Raw genomic sequence first — 13,110 nt, 5'->3', positions numbered from 1 at the left:
TTCTGCTTGGTCTGACAGACTGAAACATTTTGTTTAATCTTCATGAAATGAAAAATGATGCATAGAGGGGGCAGAGCCTTCTTTTCTCTTGTCTATCTGCTGGAGTTTTATTAAGAAATGTTTCTTAATCTGGCCCTTGTGTAAACAAGTTATCTGGATGAAAAATACAATGTGTGTGGCACATTTCTCATACAAAACTTGAAAACAACTATTGGTGCCTTTATTACAGTGAATTTAAACATTATTTTGATACAGTGTATATTTGTCAAAGAAGGAAAAGACATTAAGATTTATCACAGGTCACCTACCTCCATTCCCAACAGTTTCAGGGCTTTTGGCTGTACAAAAAAGTTAGAAAAATGTTATTTCTCCCAGAAGGGTGATGAAAAACTACAACTATATGTGTATACATACATACATACATGCATAAGTGTGTGACGTGATGTATAACATAATATAGATTATATAATAGACAATATATAATATAATATAGATAATATATATGTAATGCAATGTAATGTAATATAATATACATATATACATCAATCAAATAATTACATATATATATTTAACTCAAACTTAAGTTTGACCCTACTTCACCAAAACATACAACAGAAGACATACATTTGGATTCAGGTACAAGTTACCCCTGGTTTGGGGCTGTTCTAGTGGAAGAGAGTTAGGAATTACTGCTGAGGCATGAATGGATTTCTCTGGAGTGCACCAGTATTTTGCCCATTCCCCTGGCACACTTTTATTGACTGCTGTGGAGCTGCTCTGTATGTTGGTTCAGTATCTGTGAAATTGCTACTCAAATGCTTTTCTTCATGGAGCGACTAAGGGAAGTAAGTCTCTCCTAGCAGCTACAATTACTGCCTTTCCTCTCAAAAGTGAAGAGTGAAAGTGCAGGGAAAAAAACAAACCCATTTCAGGTGTTTGGCTGTAACCATTTCACAGAGCTGTTGCTCTTTATAACCACTTAGAACGATATTCAGTGGTGTGTATTGCTAAAATCTGAACTGAGACAGGAAATGAAAACGTGAGGTAAAAATAGGCAAAGAAAGAACTACAAATTTTACTGGGAGCAGTTGAGCAGATTTTTCTTCACGCTGGATTGGGTCAGTGGCATTATGGATGGCAATAAATATCTCTTACGTTTTAGAAAGGTAGTAAACTTACTTTGTATTCACAGTATTAAAATCTATCAAACATGAAAACCACAACAATACTGAATGGTGTTTTTGCCATGAGCCCACTGACTCTGCTCGGGCCACATCCAGCCAATAAAGTTAAGGGTTTCTTTGCCCTGATACCTTCAGGTCACAATCAAGAAGATGAGCCATGAGATAGATAGGAAATGTGTCGATCAAAACACAAGTTTTTTCAAGTCTAACTCATGTGCCCTATGGTATTATTGGTACAGGTCAAACAACTTGTCTTTCAAAAGCTGTGGATACTCATAATTACAGATTTTAGAGCCAGAGGAGACTGTTTTATGTCCTGATCTTACAAGAGCAGCAGAACCCAATATTCTTTTCCTTAAATTCATAAAAAATGCAGCTTGTATCTGTGGGTGGCTTGCGGTGCATTGTGGTGAAATAACTGCTGTGTACATGATGGAAATGAATCTGTAGACTGAATAGTGTGTGCATGTGGATCCCCCCAGCCTGGAACCATCTAAGAAGCTATGGTAATCCCTGCCAGTGGGTGCAGTCATACAAATGGCAAATAACTTGCTCCTTACCCTCTTGGGCCCAAATAAATTGTGGTACAGTGTTCTGAATCGCTTTCGGGTGTAATTGCAGCGATATGCTCCTCCCATCAGGTACTCTATCACCAAACCAATATCAATCAGACTTATCCGATAATCAGGAGGTAAGTTTCCCTGCAACAAAAATAAGAAGGATGGTGGGGGACAAAGAAATGCTTATTACTGGCATTGTTAAATATACTTTATAATGATGTTAGAATAAAACAAATTAAATAGTTAAAAACAGGAATTTATTATTATGCTGGTTAATTAATTCACCTTAAAATAGATCCAACCGAAACCTGGATATTCTCGCTTGGAAAGAAGACATAAGTTAAATAAGAAGGTGAAGAACTTGTTGGAAGTAACAGAAGATAACATCAGTACACAGTACTCATATTCTTCAGCTGGGGAAACAAGGAACATGACTACAGAACAAAAAGCATGAGGATCAGCACACTTGAAAGGTCAGGCACAGTTGCTGGACTCTAATCCTGCAAGATAGCACCTGTTATGCACCATCTGTCCCCCACAACTCTTGTCCCAGCATCTCATGTCTCTGCTGGCATCTCTTTGCGCTGCCTCATCTGCACTGCCAAAGCACGGTGAAGTGACATCATGCGATATCATTTGTTCACATGGAACCAGCTCCTGCACATGATCTTCCCATCCTGCGGTGTTTCTTTCCCATGTTCCAGGAAAGGAGGGCACGGGGGAAAGAGCTGTGTTATCTGCTCTAGAGGACTCACACAGTGCATGTGTTATTATTATTGCTAGTTGCTAGAGGCAAGGAGAGTTTGTTAGCATTTGTTCTTGGGGTTATGTACAAATAAACGCAAAGCTTTGCTTAAATTCCACACCTAGTATGAGGAAAGCATCTGTATGTATGAAAGTATGAAAGTTGTAATAAATAAAATATCTGTGGCTAATTCTTTGGGGTTTTGTTCAAGAATAAAACTACATGCCTAGCAATTTTCCTAGATGCTCCCTCCTTGGACTCTCAACATATTTTGCTGAAAGCCCCTTTAAGCACAGTAATCTTGCCACCTAATTTCCAGCAGTGCCAGCGAGATTGTCTCCCAAGAGGTGAACTGTGCTTGTGGCAAGGGTCATTAGCGGAATCCTGGAAAAGACGTTTACGTACTTGCTCTTCTGTTTCTTTTCCTTTCTTATCCTCTGTTAAATGTAATATATATTACATTTTATATATATTACATTATAAGACACAATGTCTTCAGCATGTACCTTTTATTTTGAAGGGAAAAAGAATGATAAATATGTCCATGTCTTATTGCCCTCACTTTGTGAACTCCCTTGCACATATCTTCCTTCTCTTCACTGTCAAGCCTGAAAAAGGCAACACTAAGGTTATGAGTTCTCCAATACTTATGGCTTGCAAAGCTATGAAGAAAGATCTCAATAACAGATTGTCTCTTACTGCATACGAATCTGAGTCTGCCTTTGAGTTAACTGGGCATTTCTATTCTCCAGTATCAGTAAGCCTGATGCAGCACCTAGCAGGCCAGAACAATTTCAGGGTGGGCTGGTCTCATGGATGTTCTGGTGAAGTGCTCTTGGGGGTCTCTGGCGATGGAAGAACAAAACCCCAGCACGGGCACATCTGCTCTTCTGTTCCCCCCTGGGAACTCCACAAGGAAAACTCTGATCCCTTTACAGAAGGAAAAGGCAAATGGGAAGGGAGTGCCCCCACATGAAAGTTTGCCACCTTCTCTAAATCACTGCCTCTGAATTGTTTGGATGACAGTTTATGGTTCAGCGAGCAGTTCCCCACCAGAAAAGAAGGCATGATTCAGCAAATTGTTAATAGGTCACCCAGATCTGGAGATGTCATCAAGAACTCTGCAGATTTACAGAACCCTCTCTGTCCTGTATGTCATTGTACAAGAGATGTGACTACAAATGAAAGGTGGAAAGAGAGGTAAATTATCCTTCTGTGAACTGCGAGAGGTAGCCTTGGAAAAAGAGAAAATTACTCCAGTAAAAAATTAGCTCATATAGTCAACATTGCAGAAGGACCAGGAAATTGTAATTGTTAGCTTCAAACTTTTTCAGTGCACTGTAATAAAATAATCACATTTTCTATAATGATATACAGTACAGATTACAGTTAGCCTGTAGCTCTTTTCATGTGGCCATCAAAAGAAGGTTAGTAATTTGCACGGAGCAATTTTATGACTGCCATGTCTTGCTTGAAATATCTGCATGTCTGCAAATATCTGCCTGGCTTCTCTGCAGATGTGCTTATTAGATTCAGAGCAGACAAACACTAATGGAGAACAGATGGCAACTGGTTCTGCAGAAGAGATGAAATGGATGCAAAGATCCTCTTTCCTCTTCTACTTCAGCCAGGAATAGCAGTGCTTATTTCCCTCCCTGCTAACCATGGTACACACAGCATGCTGAAAGGTTGAGGAAAGAGAGAGGGAGGTAGTGCTGCGATGTACCATGCCTAGCAATGGGCTGGGATTCAAAGGGACAGAAGATCAAGCAAATTTAGTGGCAAAAGGTGAGCTGCAAACTATCTTTCAGTAATGTCCCTTAGCATATTCTTTTACACTCTTCCTACTCTTGGCTAACGTGATGGGCGGGAGAATCACTATGGTTTGCAAGAATGCGTATTAGCTTCGTTTATTTGAACCCAGTCATTTTTATTCTGAACTGTTTAAAGAAAAATAACATAAATCTAAAAGTTAAATCCTGTTATGTTTTTTGTTTGGTTGGTTGTTTTTTTTTTTCCCCAAAGTGTTCTTCTCTCTCCAGAATGCTAAGGCAATGACAGTTTTACTAGAACAAGGATGAAGGTACTGGCAGAAGTGGGAGTTGTAGCTTCAAGACAGAGTTGTAGTTCTTCAACAGACGCCTGCTGTCTTAATGTAAGACACTAAAACTGAATGCTTTGCTATTATTAAGTGGCAAAAAATATTTAAGCAATTAAGAAAGCACAACAGGCATCAGGGTGCTGCATGTGTTAGAAAGTGTGAGTCTCTTGATATAGTTCTTCTGATTTCTAAAATTTCATAGAGGGATTTAGACAAAAAATTTCCAGTAGAGTAACTTTACTAAAAGATGCATCTAAACCTCCCAGATAATACTGAATCACTTTACTAAGGAAAACTCACAAATTCACAGCAGAAATATACATTTTATGGAGATAGATACACATATGTATGCCTCCATGCTAACACACAATTACTTTTCCAAAGTGAGCAGCCTTAGTAAAGCCAATTGGACCATCCTTGTAAGGGGCATTATGCTTGTGCCAAAGCATTTGCCATATCAGCAGACACCTTGAACTACCCTGGCAGCAGTGAGTCTGCCTATAAATGAAGGACAGTGGTGCAAGTGGGTCAGAACCTCTCCAAGAAGGGCAAAAATTTGGATGGGCTAATTCCAGTACAGCCAAGGTGGTCAGGAGTGAGAGAGGAGAAGGTTTGATTTTCGGGTATGATAGGTACCCCAGTTAATAATCAACTAACCTTTAATGTTTGAACAAGCTCTTCAGTGCTAATGCATTATTCTTTTTGTGAAGTAACTTAAACTTTAAGGTGTAGCTAATCAGTTATAGTATTTTTTCACTTCAAGTGCATTTTTATATTCAGCAGGTACCAAGCCTCTGATTTTGCATGCTGAGGAAAAAATAATGCTCTCAAAATTATGTATATTGCTTGTTAGTTCTCTGGAAATGTAGACACACAGTGGCAGTCCAAAATAAAGATCTTTGAAAATGTATATCAACCCAGAGTGGGATTAAGATATATTGATTACATTCAATTTTTTGGATTAAAGAAAAAAGTTAATCTGTTAATTTCTATTGATCTTCATTAGCTAGTTGAGCCAGGGAACGATTTTTTTAAAAACAACCTGTAGAGGGCAACATCCACTCACAGACAGGGTGTCACGCACGGCCACTATTTCTTGCTGCTTAGTCTGTGTGCATTGGTTTGTACCGTCTAGGGAATGAAGTCAACCCTGTATGTTAAAACCTGTACCCTTGACAGGAGATGTCAAAAAGGCCATGATGCAAACGATGCGCTGATTTGTCCCCGTATGTAGTTATGGAATTGAGAGGATCGAAAGGAGAGATGAGCACAGGTGTCTCTAAAGCAGAGTCATTAAGAAGTACTTTGTCTTGTTAATATATGCAGAATTTAAGCATGCTCCGATTACTGTAAATTCTTTAAGACTGTGTCTCCAGGCCTTTACAATATGCTGCCCAGGCTAACAGTCTTCACAGTGATATTTGGAAATCCAAAGAGAAAATAAATTGTTGTCATATGTTTGTGCGCGTGTGTGTGGTGTGCGTGCGTGTGCACATGTGTGTAAGCTGCCACAAACAGGATGTGGTAATGTGACTTCAGTTGTTCAAATTCTTTGCTTTATTAAGCAGGCAGGGTGGTCTTTCAAACCAAAAAGACCCTTCTAGTGATTTATACAGCTATGTAATACAATAGTAGTAAATTAAATAATGCTTCTATGATTTGTAAGCATCCATTTTCTATTTGAGAATTCACAATGATGCAGATGTAAATAACTTTTTATAGCATACACCCTTTTAAATAGTGCAGGTTTTAAAACTGGGATGTATGCATAAAACACACAGAGTATACATATCCTTTAAGTGTTGTCTCAAGGTGACACGCTACATTTTTTGTATTTATATTTTGTGATACTGTAATTAAATCTGAGAGGTTAGGTATCTGGTATCAAAATACATATAAACTCAAAAAACTAGCATCAGCAGTGTGGTCCGGTTTTCATGCATGGTGGGCTGCTTAACTGTCAAATAGTGATGTCTATTAAGAAGTTATTTCCAAGGAGGTGTTTCATTTACACTGTTGTCAGATCTGCTGACTAATTTACAGCTTGGTTGAATGGTAAGGGATCTGCTCAGATGGCAGGGCTATGGCGAGATGTGACTTTTCTCCAAGTGAACCACGGTTGTTCCTCATCACTGACAAAATGAGAAATACAGCCCCAGAGGTGCAGTTTTCTGATGAAGGTGCTAGAGGGCTGCACCAGGCTGTTTGTTTTTAAAGCCCTTAACTATATTTTAATTAGAGTACACATTGGCTTCATGTAGTGGGAATTACTGGAGACTTTAGATACGGACAGAGGAAAGAAAGATGAATTTATGGAAAAATGACCATCATCTAAAATTACGCAACCATCATGGAACAAATAATGTCATTAAATATAGTGTAAGTTTACTTAATGCCGATGTCTATCAATATATACCTATAAGTACTGGTTGTCTTTGCCTATTTTGATGCCTTTTTTTCAAGAGCTCCTTTAAAAATACATCTTTTGTTAGGGACTCAGAAAAAGATATTGATATTATTTAGTCACTCAACATACAAACTGCTATGCCTTTGAAGGAGGACTTTGGAAGGTTATGCTAGGGGAGAGAAGGAGTTTGAAAAGGAATATATTTTAAAGTAAGAAAACAGATGATGCTTGTTTCAAACTCTTATAGGCACATAAATAACTGCATATTTAGTAAAAAAAATATTCTGGCAACTGGGGCTTCAAGAGAAGTAGCCAGTGTAAATGCATTCTAGCTTTACTCTGCTCCATCCAAGGGGATTTGTGCATAAGAACAGTTTCAGTTTCTTCTGTAGGCATTTCACACTTTCCAATGGTCACTTAATATACTATATATAATTGAACAATGATGATGCCATGTAACACACTAACTAAAGAAAGCCACCAGAACCTTCCTAAACATAAATACTGATTATTCTGTAGCATTATTTAACAGAAAGATGATATATGAAGCATTGCCACTCCCCTCCCCTAGTTGCCTTCTGTTCTGCTCAGCTGTCAGTGGCAGAAGAAACCACCAAAACCTGTGCTCTTACAAAAAATCTCCATTCCTTTTTCAATTTTCTATCTAGTCCCATGTACAGAAATCTCCTTTCTCAAGTATGCTACCCTTCAGGTCTGACATGTAATATGCAAAGTTGTAATCTGCACATGCTTTGGGAGAATATTCAAGCTGATGAGGTCAGTTGCAGACTCAATCTCCTTACTTGATCTATATATTTAGAGGATAAGGGATTTTCATTCATTGCTGCTGCTGTAACACTTTTAATCCTGAACACATTGCTAAAGGTATTTGGTATCTCCTTCCTGTCACTATACCTTTCCGTGTTTCTGTCCTGCCCTCCTAATGGCTCTTTATAATTCAAGATGCTTGAAATTAACTTGATAAGGGGGCAGGGGAAAGTTGCACTACTTTTTGCGTATTTCTGCTGAGGAACACAGCTACACTACACCACACAACACAGAACAAGGAACTGTTTCAACAAACTAGGATCCAGCACAAGGATAAGAGCTATTTTACAGGCTCAGAAGTAAACTAACAACATGGAAATTAGCTTTGACAATAGTTGCAGGTATGGAAAAATACACATAACAGCATAAATCCACATGGTATGTAAGTGCCTACAATTACACTAGCAGAAGCACTATTACCCAAGCATCTAAAACCACAGAGAAAGCAAGCCAAATAACTTGCTAATTGTGCTTTGTATGCAAAAAGTTCATATTTGGTACATACAAACAGGACATTCTGTAATGGCAGGGGAAGGAGAAGGCTCTGACTGAAAGCTCATGCAAAACAGAGATTGTATCTAGCTACGAAAAGCAATCATAGCATTATCTCCAACCTACCGTCTATTGGACTCTTACCTTTTTGACGTCCCTGACTAGATGATACAGAGTGTTGGATGGTCCATGTCTCTGCAAAGGACAAATAAAGAAGAATAAAATAGTTTTGCATTGTCCAAAGACCTGCAAGATGTAAATGCTGAATTGGCTTTCTCACCTTAGTAGTTTAAAAACCAGGCAACTGAGAGCACTTCAATTGTACAGTGTTATCAATTAAAAAAAAATCAATTACAAGAGCATTATTTAACCTGACTTTTCTTTTGTACAAAAGCCTTCAGTAAGAAAACCACAAGAACTGCCATACTGGATGAAAGCTAAGGTCCTATACACTTTTGAAAGACTGACTTCTGGTCACCATCTATGTGAAACATCTCTAGATAACAGCTGAGTGTGGCATCCTATGATGGCAGGGCTTTGAAAAATACCAGCAGAAAAAAATTTCTTGAAAAGGACCATGCACAATATCACAACCTCTCTCCAACAGACAGAACTAGCAATCCTAAGAACTAGACAATGCTTTAAGATTTTTTCCATACAACTTAAGTAATTTAAACTTATTGGTTTCTCTTGGCAGACAATAATAATGTGAATGCTGGAATGTGTTTTGCAGTTAAGAACTCAGAAGGAATTTGAACCTGTGCAGCTTTCTGTTCATTTTAAGGGCAAAGATATAAAACTTGCAAACAGGCTTTTAAAAGTCAGAACTGTAATTTTTGGAACATTCTGTGAGGACATTGGGAAATCCTTCACTGTAATAGACCTCCTGAAATCATCAGATTTTACTGTTAAATTCAGAATATTATCCCAAGAAGTTTGCTTCTATTTGTTTTCTAGTGGCTGAGTTTGATTAACTGTTGCAAGATTTTTCTGAAACTATAAGGGCTTATACTGTCCGGAGTCATATATCACCATCCTACAGGTCCTAACTTGCCAGTTACTGTCTTCCAACTAGTGCCATCTGCCTAAATTTCAGGTCTATCATACTGGAATTACAATGCCCAGAAATCAGCTGGTACTGTGTGGGGCTTAATCCGTGTCTTACAAAATCTGTACAGCAGATTAGGTGGGTAAGACACAGTGTGTTCCATTAAATGAGAGACAAAGCTAAAAGACAATGTGGACTTCTAACATGGAAAATTTCCTCAGCAGCTGTTGACTGCCTTGTGCATCATCATGTCTTTGTCATACGAGTGGGAGCTAGAACAATGAATATAGAGATAGAAAATTTGCCTTAGGTTGGCCCTACCGTATTGTACAATTCCTCTAGTCGGGAGATGGTGAGAAAACGATGCATGCTTACTCCATTTTCTATGAGTAATTTCACAAAATCCACTCTGTCCAACACCAGTGCATCCAGCATTGCTTGCTCAAGGGAGCCCACCTGCAAAGCAAGCGATTAATTCAGGCTGTTCCTGGGCATCACAGGGTGTATCCGGCTGGTCTGGTCACCCTGGCACAAGCAGGAAATCCTGACAAAATTCTGAGGGTTGCTCTGCTAAGCTTAAAATGGGATAATCACAGTTTTAGTCTATATTGGTTTCTCTGACTCATGGCAGCATTTCAAAAATGAGTGTCAGAATGTTAAGATTAACATGCTCTAGGAAATACAGATTAGGACCAAAGAACTGGAACCCAGGAAACTGATGACCACACCTCCACACTATTCACCATGTCATTATTATCTTTATTCCTTGCTTTCCCGACAAACATTTTATTTATATTGGGTGTATTTGTTATGTGCACACACACTCACTTTAATTCTGTCTTTACTGGCTTTTTCCTCTGTTAGTGGTGTGGAAACTCAGGGAAATTTTGACACCCAGGAAGCAGAAATAGCTCCACAATTAGCATTTCTTTGAAGGGCCAAATGCAAGAGGTCTTCCTATGCAAAACCTCTCCTTTTCTATCTCTTGCAGGTTGGGGGGAGTTAGAAGGACGAGAAATTACCTCATACTTCCAGCTTTTAGCTTGCAAAATGATTGCAGCTTGCAGCAGTTATGCAAATTTTTGCTATGATGTGGTGATGGAGTGACAACGATAAGGACAGTTTGGTACCATTAAAATCCCTCCTATGTTTTGAGGCATACTTATGCCCAATATTGAAGACAAGATAAATAGTCCTGTTCACTCCATAACTGAAAAGGCAAGGATTTTTGAAACTAGCTTTAAGGGGCAGCAAGCCTCAGAAACTACATTTAAAGCAAGGACGTTTAAACAGAAACTTTTCCTTTTGTTGCAATTTTTCCATCGGGAGTTGTAAGTGCTCATGTAAGGACAGCATATGAAATTTTCATGATGGTGACAAAACAAGTGTCACAAAAATGAATATTGTGATCCAGTTAAACCTTCCAAATGATATAGTGGGCTTTGAGGAGCTACAGGTAGAGACAGACTCGTTCTGGTTTTTTTTGTTTTGTTTTGTTTTGTTTTTTCTCAGTGACTTCTACCACTGTAAAAGCTGCAGCACAAGTTGGGAGTTGACTACTCCTCCTCTGCCCCACACAGCTTTCAATAACCCCTGTATTTACAGCCCTCCCACCCTGCAGAGAAGGTCTGCCCGTGGTGCCCCCCAGGGGAATGGTGTTGGCCAGGGAGCCTGTCCTCACAGCTGGCAGGTGGAGCATAGGATGGGGCAGATGTGAAGCAGGCAGTTTGGTGCAGAGCAGCACTGGGCACGAAATTAACACCAGCTCAGGTTTGGAGCCACAGCACTTCTGTGGTAACATTGCTGATCAACTCTCGTGGTCCACTTGATGACCTCCAACATTTGTGCAGCATATTTTTGACGTCTGATCATCACCAAATTCAGTATTTGTATATAAAAGCATATTGCTTGAAGAGCAAAAAGAAGTTTTGCCTTTCCTTTAACTTACAGCCTAACATTGTAACATGGCTGTAAACAGATACTTGTTTTTCTCAGCTTGCAGAATCATTGCCTGATAGTACAAATGTGTTGGTTTCCGTTTCTTTGAAGGTGTGGTCTCTCAGTGTTACAGCATCGCTAGATGTCAGCATTTCCTTGAACAAGTGAACGTATTAACATCTTTATAACCGTGCCTGCCTTCAGTAGCTGTGAATGGGAACTTTGTGTTTGGCTGGGAGCATGACTCAGTATATTTTAAACTGTGTTAAAACCACCGCTGCCAACAGAACGCATTTAATGTTGTGTAGGGTTTAAAGTGTTTTCCATAGAAGATGCTGTATATATACTGTACCGGCCACTGTTGCCCGTAAATAAAGATCTGACTGCGGGCGATGTCTACTCTGTTCCAGGCTAATGCTAGGCTCAGCTGATCGGGAGCAGATGCGTTAGCTCCTGTGTACACAGACAAGGGTGCAGGGAGGAGAGGAGGAGAAAAAAGAAACAAGACAACCTTTAGACTTAACAGACCACCATGGTAATTCCTCTTTGTCAAAAGTCTCACAGGTGTCATTTCTGCAACTGATCTCATATTAAAACAAAACCAAACCTTCCATTGTCCCTGTAATAAAATACTTGTTCTCAAATCTGAATATATGGTTTTCAGATTGTCTCATAAACATGAATTATTTCCTCACATCCCCCTTGAAAAATACAGTAGGTACACGTGATAGCGGCAGATACAACTTGCGGTGGAGTGAACTGGTTTCCCTCCTCTCAGACAGGAAGCAAGAGCAGAAGCCAGGAGGGATACTGATCCAGCTGCAGGAATACGCGTGCACACACACATATGCATGTGAGCGCACGCATACAAAATGTGCATCTAGCAATTGCAAACTGGTCCAACTCACAGAGGCCCCACTGATTTCAATAGTCATGCATTTCATACACATTCTTTTATACATTCCCACCTGATAAGGTTGGGATCCTGTACAAGCATAGGAATTTCTCCTCTATCTGTTTGTACTGAGGGGTCTTGGTGGGACAAATTTCCCTTCAAACATGCAATATTCATGTAAGAAACCATGCTATAATGCTGGTGTCAAGGCATAATATATCCAAATTAAATAGGAAACTATGAAGATGACAGGATGGGTTTGGAGCTGTTTGGTTTTTGGAAGGGAGGGGATGTTTTGACCTGTAGTTTTAATGGACACTGTGGGACATTCCTGCCCCGCTGTGCTTTTTTAATATTTCACTAAGGATTTCATGGTTATTAGCTGATTTGTAATAATAAAACAGTATTTGTTCTTCAGTGTCATAGGGAGAACTGGCCCAAATGAACTGATCAACCAAATAAATAAGAGCCCTTCAACTTTTAACTACATAGCCGCCTGCAGTGATTAGGTGGTGGTATAAAGGCTCATTTTTTAAAGGCCTTATACCTCCACTGTTCTCTTGTCTTTATTAATTCTTATACTGATATCATGGAGTGAGGACAAACAAGAGCTCTTCATTACTTCAAAGCGTTTCTGTCCCTATTTCAGTACTATTCAAAATCACACACTGTTCCAGCTGAAAGTGGACTCTGAAATTGGAGGCATAGAAAACATAAAGCGTAACATGCTGGCCGCTGAAATTCTCTGTGAAGGATCAGTTCAGCAGACCTTCGGGAAGCTTAGTTTAATTTCATAACTCTCAACTTTGCAGTCGGTTCACTGCCATGAAACTTTGCCAAATACTTGGCAATATCTACAGCAATTATTTGGGAGCTGGTGGACTGTAGATCATCCATATCACTTTCATTTAT

At 39.3% G+C, this 13,110-nt stretch overlaps 1 protein-coding gene across 2 annotated transcripts in view; it reads right to left on the bottom strand.

The window, feature by feature from the left end:
- The window catches only part of TRPM3 (transient receptor potential cation channel subfamily M member 3), a gene marked incomplete at both ends in the record, with an annotated part of 429,209 nt that overhangs the window by 46,867 nt on the left and 369,232 nt on the right, over positions 1 to 13,110 (bottom strand). The window contains 6 exons of one of the 2 annotated variants that reach the window (XM_082335729.1): positions 309 to 338; positions 1,745 to 1,885; positions 2,030 to 2,065; positions 8,462 to 8,512; positions 9,687 to 9,821; positions 11,656 to 11,756. In XM_082335729.1, coding sequence (XP_082191855.1) covers positions 309 to 338; positions 1,745 to 1,885; positions 2,030 to 2,065; positions 8,462 to 8,512; positions 9,687 to 9,821; positions 11,656 to 11,756 — 494 coding nt within the window. The remainder of the gene's footprint in view (positions 1 to 308; positions 339 to 1,744; positions 1,886 to 2,029; positions 2,066 to 8,461; positions 8,513 to 9,686; positions 9,822 to 11,655; positions 11,757 to 13,110) is intronic. The other variant, XM_082335730.1, reaches the window with a different exon arrangement.

The sequence above is a fragment of the Platalea leucorodia genome, assembly GCF_965183815.1.
Source record: "Platalea leucorodia genome assembly, chromosome: Z".
Lineage (NCBI taxonomy): Eukaryota > Metazoa > Chordata > Aves > Pelecaniformes > Threskiornithidae > Platalea > Platalea leucorodia.
This window is presented reverse-complemented; position numbering and strand designations above follow the sequence as displayed.